At 31.8% G+C, this 12,758-nt stretch overlaps 1 protein-coding gene across 13 annotated transcripts in view; it reads left to right on the top strand.

The window, feature by feature from the left end:
• smap1 (small ArfGAP 1) overlaps positions 1–12,758 on the top strand; it is a 62,115-nt gene that overhangs the window by 10,608 nt on the left and 38,749 nt on the right. For all 13 annotated transcript variants that reach the window (XM_036984638.1, XM_036984629.1, XM_036984626.1 and 10 more), the window contains exon 4: positions 1,524–1,599. In XM_036984638.1, the coding sequence (XP_036840533.1) occupies positions 1,524–1,599 (76 nt within the window). The remainder of the gene's footprint in view (positions 1–1,523; positions 1,600–12,758) is intronic.

Genomic DNA, 12,758 nt, shown 5'->3' with positions numbered 1-12,758 from the left:
ACCACTAACAGCAATAAGACATAAGAAATAATTGTAGTTGTGGAAAAAGTATTACCACTAACAGCAACAACAATGTGAATAATAATAATAAACTAAATCAATAGTAGTAGGGAACTCTCAATATGACTGAAAGGCCTCATGGCATGGTATGAAAGCCAAAACATATTGGCAAATATTACTGACATTGCATTCTGTCTGTCTTTCTTTCCCCCTCCCCCTTCAGCTCTGGCCTCTGACTCGTCTCCATGTAAATTCCAGCATGAATAAAGATGTGCCTACAGGAGCAGCATCCGAATATATTCACACACCACTTTTTCTTGAGGGTATTTGGGCCTGCTTTGACAGCGACCTCCCTTCCTTCGCTTGTTTTTCTGCGTTGTGAATTTCAGTCTTTCCCTTTCTTTCCTCCCCTGCCTCTGTAATTAGGCCATTCAGAAACATTCAATGCCATCTTGGTAAGCAACTCCAGTGTATATTTGGCCTTGTTTTAGGTTCTTGTCCTGCTGAAAGGTGAATTTGTCTCCCAGTGTCTGTTGGAAAGCAGACTGAACCAGGTTTTTGTCTAGGATTTCGCCTGTGCTTAACTGTATTCCAGTTCTGTTAATCCTGGAAAACTTCCTAGTCCTTGCTGATTACAAGCATACCCATAACATGATGCAGCCACCACCATGCTTGAAAATAGGAAGAGTGGTGTGTCGTGTTGGATTTGTACCAAACATAACACTTTATTCAGGACACACAGTTAATTTCTTTGTCACTTTATTGCAAAAAGGATGCATGTTTTGGAATATTTTTTTATTCGGTACAGGTTTCCTTCCTTTCAGTCTGTCATTTTGGTTAGTATTGTGGAGGAACTACTGTTGATCACAATTGCCCTCGTGATGAAATCCCTGAGCGGTTATCGTCCTCTCCGGCAACTGACTAAGGAAGGACGCCTGTAACTTTCATAGTAACTGGGTGTATTGATACACCATCCAAAGTGTCATTATTATCTTCACCATGCTCAAAGGGATATTCTTTGTCTTTTTCTTTACCCATCTACCAATAACGTCCTTCTTTGCTAGGCATTGGAAACCTCTCCGGTCTTTGTGGTTCAGTCTGTGTTTGAAATTCACTGCTTGACTGAGGGAACTGACGAATAATTGTATGTGGTGGGGTACACAGATGAGGTAGTCATTCAAAACTCACGTTAAACACTATTGCACACAGAGTGAGTCCATGCAACTTATTGTGTGACTTGTTCAGCACATTTTTACTCCTGAACTTATTTAGGCGTGCTGTAACACAGGAATACTTATTGACTGTCTTTAGACATTAGACATAGTTCCACTTCGATGTTATGGGGTAATGTGTGGAGGCCAGTGACACACAATCTCAATCTAATCAGTCTGTAACACAACAAAATGTAGAAAAAGTTAAGGGGTGTGAATACTTTCTGAAGCCACTGTATAGTAAGACATAGCAGTGTGTGACTGGGATTGTGTGTGTGTACTACAGTGTCATTCCTTAACCCCTGACCTCAGAGCAGTAGAGTTCTTCATCCGGGATAAGTACGAAAGGAAGAAATACTACGACCAGAATGGCCTCAAAACAGCTTCAGTAAGTGTGTATACACACACACACACACACACACACTGTCCACAACACTGATCTGTTACACAGCAATCGGCACAAATAATTGGTGTGTGTCTGTGTACATAACATTATTTGTGTGGGGTTTGTATGTGAATGGGAGTTCTTTGTGAGAGGCATGTTTGTGTGGGGTTTGTATGTGAATGGGAGGTCTTTGTGAGAGGCATGTTTGTGTGGGGTTTGTATGTGAATGGGAGGCCTTTGTGAGAGGCATGTTTGTGTGGGGTTTGTATGTGAATGGGAGGTCTTTGTGAGAGGCATGTTTGTGTGGGGTTTGTATGTGAATGGGAGGTCTTTGTGAGAGGCATGTTTGTGTGGGGTTTGTATGTGAATGGGAGGTCTTTGTGAGAGGCATGTTTGTGTGGGGTTTGTATGTGAATGGGAGGTCTTTGTGAGAGGCATGTTTGTGTGGGGTTTGTATGTGAATGGGAGGTCTTTGTGAGAGGCATGTTTGTGTGGGATTTGTATGTGAATGGGAGGTCTTTGTGAGAGGCATGTTTGTGTGGGGTTTGTATGTGAATGGGAGGTCTTTGTGAGAGGCATGTTTGTATGGGGTTTGTATGTGAATGGGAGGTCTTTGTGAGAGGCATGTTTGTATGTGAATGGGAGGTCTTTGTGAGAGGCATGTTTGTATGTGAATGGGAGGTGTTTGTGAGAGGCATGTTTGTATGGGGTTTGTATGTGAATGGGAGGTCTTTGTGAGAGGCATGTTTGTGTGGGGTTTGTATGTGAATGGGAGGTCTTTGTGAGAGGCATGTTTGTATGTGAATGGGAGGTGTTTGTGAGAGGCATGTTTGTATGGGGTTTGTATGTGAATGGGAGGTCTTTGTGAGAGGCATGTTTGTGTGGGGTTTGTATGTGAATGGGAGGTCTTTGTGAGAGGCATGTTTTGTGTGGGGTTTGTATGTGAATGGGGGGTCTTTGTGAGAGGCATGTTTGTGTGGCTGGCTGCAGTGTTCATTTTGACACCCTTTAAAAACAAATCTTAGTAATTTTGTCTAAAATAGAATTAAGTCACATTTTTGTCGTTTTGATTTAGTGTAGTTATTGTCAAAATGACAAACGGGCCATTTTTAGTCAACTAGTAACATATTAGTCACGTCACATTTGTATTGCCCCATGAATCTATAGTCTTTGTGCACAAACATACACAGCCTTGTCCTACCAACATCTTTTTCTGCATGACTTCCTATCGTGTGATTTTCTCCCCAACAGCCAAATTGGCAGAAGAACACATACATCTGACCTCTTGACAGGGCTCCAACTTTTTCAGTGGCTCCAGCCCATGATTTTGTCGCACCAGTAGAAAACGAAGCGGCATCACGCAATGGAAAACATTTGTCATTCACCTTGGAAAGTAATCTGCAGTGCTTTAGACTGTGTGTAATAGACTATTGAGATTGTAGGCTATTTAAAAAAGAATAATAATACGTGGTTTCATCTAACATGTCCAAGCAGGAATGCATGGTTCAAGATAATTTGATGTGCAACCTAATCCAGTGATTTGTCTTTTGTCCACTAGTACTCATGTATTAATCTAACAGTAAATATAATACCACCCACCACTAGTAGTCATGTATTAATCTAACAGTAAATATAATACCACCCACCACTAGTAGTGATGTATTAATCTAACAGTAAATATAATACAACCACTAGTACTCATGTATTAATCTAACAGTAAATATAATACCACCACTAGTAGTCATGTATTAATCTAACAGTAAATATAATACCACCACTAGTAGTCATGTATTAATCTAACAGTAAATATAATACCACCACTAGTAGTCATGTATTAATCTAACAGTAAATATAATACCACCACTAGTAGTCATGTATTAATCTAACAGTAAATATAATACCACCACTAGTAGTCATGTATTAATCTAACAGTAAATATAATACCACCACTAGTAGTCATGTATTAATCTAACAGTAAATATAATACCACCACTAGTAGTCATGTATTAATCTAACAGTAAATATAATACCACCACTAGTAGTCATGTATTAATCTAACAGTAAATATAATACCACCACTAGTAGTCATGTATTAATCTAACAGTAAATATAATACCACCACTAGTAGTCATGTATTAATCTAACAGTAAATATAATACCACCCACCACTAGTAGTCATGTATTAATCTAACAGTAAATATAATACCACCTCTTTTAGTCATGTATTAATCTAACAGTAAATATAATACCACCACTAGTAGTCATGTATTAATCTAACAGTAAATATAATACCACCACTAGTAGTCATGTATTAATCTAACAGTAAGTATAATACCACCGCTAGTAGTGATGTATTAATCTAACAGTAAATATAATACCACCACTAGTAGTCATGTATTAATCTAACAGTAAATATAATACCACCACTAGTAGTCATGTATTAATCTAACAGTAAATATAATACCACCACTAGTAGTGATGTATTCATCTAACAGTAAATATAATACCACCACTAGTAGTCATGTATTAATCTAACAGTAAATCTAATACCACCACTAGTAGTGATGTATTAATCTAACAGTAAATATAATACCACCACTAGTAGTGATGTATTAATCTAACAGTAAATATAATACCACCCACCACTAGTAGTCATGTATTAATCTAACAGTAAATATAATACCACCACTAGTAGTCATGTATTAATCTAACAGTAAATATAATACCACCGCTAGTAGTGATGTATTAATCTAACAGTAAATATAATACCACCCACCACTAGTAGTCATCCATTAATCTAACAGTAAATATAATACTACCCACCACTAGTAGTGATGTATTAATCTAACAGTAAATATAATACCACCACTAGTAGTGATGTATTAATCTAACAGTAAATATAATACCACCACTAGTAGTCATGTATTAATCTAACAGTAAATATAATACCACCACTAGTAGTCATGTATTAATCTAACAGTAAATATAATACCACCGCTAGTAGTGATGTATTAATCTAACAGTAAATATAATACTACCCACCACTAGTAGTCATCCATTAATCTAACAGTAAATATAATACCACCCACCACTAGTAGTGATGTATTAATCTAACAGTAAATATAATACCACCGCTAGTAGTGATGTATTAATCTAACAGTAAATATAATACTACCCACCACTAGTAGTCATCCATTAATCTAACAGTAAATATAATACCACCCACCACTAGTAGTGATGTATTAATCTAACAGTAAATATAATACCACCACTGGTAGTCATGTATTAATCTAACAGTAAATATAATACCACCACTAGTAGTCATGTATTAATCTAACAGTAAATATAATACCACCGCTAGTAGTGATGTATTAATCTAACAGTAAATATAATACCACCACTAGTAGTGATGTATTAATCTAACAGTAAATATAATACCACCACTGGTAGTCATGTATTAATCTAACAGTAAATATAATACCACCACTAGTAGTCATGTATTAATCTAACAGTAAATATAATACCACCACTAGTAGTCATGTATTAATCTAACAGTAAATATAATACCACCACTAGTAGTCATGTATTAATCTAACAGTAAATATAATACCACCACTAGTAGTCATGTATTAATCTAACAGTAAATATAATACCACCCACCACTAGTAGTGATGTATTAATCTAACAGTAAATATAATACCACCACTAGTAGTCATGTATTAATCTAACAGTAAATATAATACCACCACTAGTAGTGATGTATTAATCTAACAGTAAATATAATACCACCACTAGTAGTGATGTATTAATCTAACAGTAAATATAATACCACCCACCACTAGTAGTCATGTATTAATCTAACAGTAAATATAATACCACCACTAGTAGTCATGTATTAATCTAACAGTAAATATAATACCACCGCTAGTAGTGATGTATTAATCTAACAGTAAATATAATACCACCACTAGTAGTCATGTATTAATCTAACAGTAAATATAATACCACCACTGGTAGTCATGTATTAATCTAACAGTAAATATAATACCACTAGTAGTGATGTATTAATCTAACAGTAAATATAATACCACCCACCACTAGTAGTGATGTATGAATCTAACAGTAAATATAATACCACTAGTAGTCATGTATTAATCTAACAGTAAATATAATACCACCACTAGTAGTGATGTATTCATCTAACAGTAAATATAATACCACCCACCACTAGTAGTGATGTATTAATCTAACAGTAAATATAATACCACCCACCACTAGTAGTGATGTATTAATCTAACAGTAAATATAATACCACCGCTAGTAGTGATGTGTTAATCTAACAGTAAATATAATACCACTAGTAGTGATATATTAATATAACAGTAAATATAATACCACCACTAGTAGTCATGTATTAATCTAACAGTAAATATAATACCACCACTAGTAGTCATGTATTAATCTAACAGTAAATATAATACCACCACTAGTAGTCATGTATTAATCTAACAGTAAATCTAATACCACCACTAGTAGTCATGTATTAATCGAACAGTAAATATAATACCACTTCTAGTAGTCATGTATTAATCTAACAGTAAATATAATACCACCACTAGTAGTCATGTATTAATCTAACAGTAAATATAATACCACCACTAGTAGTGATGTATTCATCTAACAGTAAATATAATACCACCACTAGTAGTCATGTATTAATCTAACAGTAAATATAATACCACCACTAGTAGTCATGTATTAATCTAACAGTAAATATAATACCACCACTAGTAGTCATGTATTAATCTAACAGTAAATATAATACCACTTCTAGTAGTCATGTATTAATCTAACAGTAAATATAATACCACCACTAGTAGTCATGTATTAATCTAACAGTAAATATAATACCACCACTAGTAGTGATGTATTCATCTAACAGTAAATATAATACCACCACTAGTAGTCATGTATTAATCTAACAGTAAATATAATACCACCACTAGTAGTGATGTATTAATCTAACAGTAAATATAATACCACCCACCACTAGTAGTGATGTATTAATCTAACAGTAAATATAATACCACTAGTAGTGATGTATTAATCTAACAGTAAATATAATACCACCACTAGTAGTCATGTATTAATCTAACAGTAAATATAATACCACTAGTAGTGATATATTAATATAACAGTAAATATAATACCACCACTAGTAGTCATGTATTAATCTAACAGTAAATATAATACCACTAGTAGTGATGTATTAATCTAACAGTAAATATAATACCACTAGTAGTGATATATTAATCTAACAGTAAATATAATACCACCACTAGTAGTCATGTATTAATCTAACAGTAAATATAATACCACCACTAGTACTCATGTATTAATCTAACAGTAAATATAATACCACCACTAGTAGTCATGTATTAATCTAACAGTAAATATAATACCACCACTAGTAGTCATGTATTAATCTAACAGTAAATATAATACCACCACTAGTAGTGATGTATTAATCTAACAGTAAATATAATACCACCACTAGTAGTGATGTATTAATCTAACAGTAAATATAATACCACCACTAGTAGTCATGTATTAATCTAACAGTAAATATAATACCACCACTAGTAGTCATGTATTAATCTAACAATAAATATAATACCACCACTAGTAGTGATGTATTAATCTAACAGTAAATATAATACCACCACTAGTAGTCATGTATTAATCTAACAGTAAATATAATACCACCACTAGTAGTGATGTATTAATCTAACAGTAAATATAATACCACCACTAGTAGTCATGTATTAATCTAACAGTAAATATAATACCACCACTAGTAGTCATGTATTAATCTAACAGTAAATATAATACCACCACTAGTAGTGATGTATTAATCTAACAGTAAATATAATACCACCACTAGTAGTCATGTATTAATCTAACAGTAAATATAATACCACCACTAGTAGTGATGTATTAATCTAACAGTAAATATAATACCACCACTAGTAGTCATGTATTAATCTAACAGTAAATATAATACCACCGCTAGTAGTCATGTATTAATCTAACAGTAAATATAATACCACCACTAGTAGTCATGTATTAATCTAACAGTAAATATAATATCACCACTAGTAGTGATGTATTAATCTAACAGTAAATATAATACCGCTAGTAGTCATGTATTAATCTAACAGTAAATATAATGTCACCACTAGTAGTGATGTATTAATCTAACAGTAAATATAATACCACTAGTAGTGATATATTAATATAACAGTAAATATAATATCACCACTAGTAGTCATGTATTAATCTAACAGTAAATATAATACCACCCACCACTAGTAGTGATGTATTAATCTAACAGTAAATATAATACAACCACTAGTACTCATGTATTAATCTAACAGTAAATATAATACCACCCACCACTAGTAGTGATGTATTAATCTAACAGTAAATATAATACCACCACTAGTAGTCATGTATTAATCTAACAGTAAATATAATACCACCACTAGTAGTCATGTATTAATCTAACAGTAAATATAATACCACCCACCGCTAGTAGTCATGTATTAATCTAACAGTAAATATAATATCACCACTAGTAGTCATGTATTAATCTAACAGTAAATATAATACCACCACTAGTAGTCATGTATTAATCTAACAGTAAATATAATACCACCGCTAGTAGTGATGTATTAATCTAACAGTAAATATAATACCACCCACCACTAGTAGTCATGTATTAATCTAACAGTCAATATAATACCACCACTAGTAGTGATGTATTAATCTAACAGTAAATATAATACTACCCACCACTAGTAGTCATCCATTAATCTAACAGTAAATATAATACCACCCACCACTAGTAGTGATGTATTAATCTAACAGTAAATATAATACCACCGCTAGTAGTGATGTATTAATCTAACAGTAAATATAATACTACCCACCACTAGTAGTCATCCATTAATCTAACAGTAAATATAATACCACCCACCACTAGTAGTGATGTATTAATCTAACAGTAAATATAATACCACCACTGGTAGTCATGTATTAATCTAACAGTAAATATAATACCACCACTAGTAGTCATGTATTAATCTAACAGTAAATATAATACCACCGCTAGTAGTGATGTATTAATCTAACAGTAAATATAATACCACCACTAGTAGTGATGTATTAATCTAACAGTAAATATAATACCACCACTGGTAGTCATGTATTAATCTAACAGTAAATATAATACCACCACTAGTAGTCATGTATTAATCTAACAGTAAATATAATACCACCACTAGTAGTCATGTATTAATCTAACAGTAAATATAATACCACCACTAGTAGTCATGTATTAATCTAACAGTAAATATAATACCACCACTAGTAGTCATGTATTAATCTAACAGTAAATATAATACCACCCACCACTAGTAGTGATGTATTAATCTAACAGTAAATATAATACCACCACTAGTAGTCATGTATTAATCTAACAGTAAATATAATACCACCACTAGTAGTGATGTATTAATCTAACAGTAAATATAATACCACCACTAGTAGTGATGTATTAATCTAACAGTAAATATAATACCACCCACCACTAGTAGTCATGTATTAATCTAACAGTAAATATAATACCACCACTAGTAGTCATGTATTAATCTAACAGTAAATATAATACCACCGCTAGTAGTGATGTATTAATCTAACAGTAAATATAATACCACCACTAGTAGTCATGTATTAATCTAACAGTAAATATAATACCACCACTGGTAGTCATGTATTAATCTAACAGTAAATATAATACCACTAGTAGTGATGTATTAATCTAACAGTAAATATAATACCACCCACCACTAGTAGTGATGTATGAATCTAACAGTAAATATAATACCACTAGTAGTCATGTATTAATCTAACAGTAAATATAATACCACCACTAGTAGTGATGTATTCATCTAACAGTAAATATAATACCACCCACCACTAGTAGTGATGTATTAATCTAACAGTAAATATAATACCACCCACCACTAGTAGTGATGTATTAATCTAACAGTAAATATAATACCACCGCTAGTAGTGATGTGTTAATCTAACAGTAAATATAATACCACTAGTAGTGATATATTAATATAACAGTAAATATAATATCACCACTAGTAGTCATGTATTAATCTAACAGTAAATATAATACCACCCACCACTAGTAGTGATGTATTAATCTAACAGTAAATATAATACCACCACTAGTAGTGATGTATTAATCTAACAGTAAATATAATACCACTAGTAGTGATATATTAATATAACAGTAAATATAATACCACCGCTAGTAGTCATGTATTAATCTAACAGTAAATATAATACCACTAGTAGTGATATATTAATATAACAGTAAATATAATACCACCACTAGTAGTCATGTATTAATCTAACAGTAAATATAATACCACCACTAGTAGTCATGTATTAATCTAACAGTAAATATAATACCACCCACCACTAGTAGTGATGTATTAATCTAACAGTAAATATAATACCACCACTAGTAGTCATGTATTAATCTAACAGTAAATATAATACCACCACTAGTAGTGATGTATTCATCTAACAGTAAATATAATACCACCACTAGTAGTGATGTATTAATCTAACAGTAAATATAATACCGCTAGTAGTCATGTATTAATCTAACAGTAAATATAATACCACCACTAGTAGTCATGTATTAATCTAACAGTAAATATAATACCACCCACCGCTAGTAGTCATGTATTAATCTAACAGTAAATATAATACCACCACTAGTAGTCATGTATTAATCTAACAGTAAATATAATACCACTAGTAGTCATGTATTAATCTAACAGTAAATATAATACCACCACTAGTAGTCATGTATTAATCTAACAGTAAATATAATACCACCACTAGTAGTCATGTATTAATCTAACAGTAAATATAATACCACCACTAGTAGTCATGTATTAATCTAACAGTAAATCTAATACCACCACTAGTAGTCATGTATTAATCGAACAGTAAATATAATACCACTTCTAGTAGTCATGTATTAATCTAACAGTAAATATAATACCACCACTAGTAGTCATGTATTAATCTAACAGTAAATATAATACCACCACTAGTAGTGATGTATTCATCTAACAGTAAATATAATACCACCACTAGTAGTCATGTATTAATATAACAGTAAATATAATACCACCACTAGTAGTCATGTATTAATCTAACAGTAAATATAATACCACCACTAGTAGTCATGTATTAATCTAACAGTAAATATAATACCACTTCTAGTAGTCATGTATTAATCTAACAGTAAATATAATACCACCACTAGTAGTCATGTATTAATCTAACAGTAAATATAATACCACCACTAGTAGTGATGTATTCATCTAACAGTAAATATAATACCACCACTAGTAGTCATGTATTAATCTAACAGTAAATATAATACCACCACTAGTAGTGATGTATTAATCTAACAGTAAATATAATACCACCCACCACTAGTAGTGATGTATTAATCTAACAGTAAATATAATACCACTAGTAGTGATGTATTAATCTAACAGTAAATATAATACCACCACTAGTAGTCATGTATTAATCTAACAGTAAATATAATACCACTAGTAGTGATATATTAATATAACAGTAAATATAATACCACCACTAGTAGTCATGTATTAATCTAACAGTAAATATAATACCACTAGTAGTGATGTATTAATCTAACAGTAAATATAATACCACTAGTAGTGATATATTAATCTAACAGTAAATATAATACCACCACTAGTAGTCATGTATTAATCTAACAGTAAATATAATACCACCACTAGTACTCATGTATTAATCTAACAGTAAATATAATACCACCACTAGTAGTCATGTATTAATCTAACAGTAAATATAATACCACCACTAGTAGTCATGTATTAATCTAACAGTAAATATAATACCACCACTAGTAGTGATGTATTAATCTAACAGTAAATATAATACCACCACTAGTAGTGATGTATTAATCTAACAGTAAATATAATACCACCACTAGTAGTCATGTATTAATCTAACAGTAAATATAATACCACCACTAGTAGTCATGTATTAATCTAACAATAAATATAATACCACCACTAGTAGTGATGTATTAATCTAACAGTAAATATAATACCACCACTAGTAGTCATGTATTAATCTAACAGTAAATATAATACCACCACTAGTAGTGATGTATTAATCTAACAGTAAATATAATACCACCACTAGTAGTCATGTATTAATCTAACAGTAAATATAATACCACCACTAGTAGTCATGTATTAATCTAACAGTAAATATAATACCACCACTAGTAGTGATGTATTAATCTAACAGTAAATATAATACCACCACTAGTAGTCATGTATTAATCTAACAGTAAATATAATACCACCACTAGTAGTGATGTATTAATCTAACAGTAAATATAATACCACCACTAGTAGTCATGTATTAATCTAACAGTAAATATAATACCACCGCTAGTAGTCATGTATTAATCTAACAGTAAATATAATACCACCACTAGTAGTCATGTATTAATCTAACAGTAAATATAATATCACCACTAGTAGTGATGTATTAATCTAACAGTAAATATAATACCGCTAGTAGTCATGTATTAATCTAACAGTAAATATAATGTCACCACTAGTAGTGATGTATTAATCTAACAGTAAATATAATACCACTAGTAGTGATATATTAATATAACAGTAAATATAATATCACCACTAGTAGTCATGTATTAATCTAACAGTAAATATAATACCACCCACCACTAGTAGTGATGTATTAATCTAACAGTAAATATAATACAACCACTAGTACTCATGTATTAATCTAACAGTAAATATAATACCACCCACCACTAGTAGTGATGTATTAATCTAACAGTAAATATAATACCACCACTAGTAGTCATGTATTAATCTAACAGTAAATATAATACCACCACTAGTAGTCATGTATTAATCTAACAGTAAATATAATACCACCCACCGCTAGTAGTCATGTATTAATCTAACAGT

Source organism: Oncorhynchus mykiss, chromosome 1, assembly GCF_013265735.2.
Source record: "Oncorhynchus mykiss isolate Arlee chromosome 1, USDA_OmykA_1.1, whole genome shotgun sequence".
NCBI classification, from domain to species: domain Eukaryota; kingdom Metazoa; phylum Chordata; class Actinopteri; order Salmoniformes; family Salmonidae; genus Oncorhynchus; species Oncorhynchus mykiss.
This window is presented reverse-complemented; position numbering and strand designations above follow the sequence as displayed.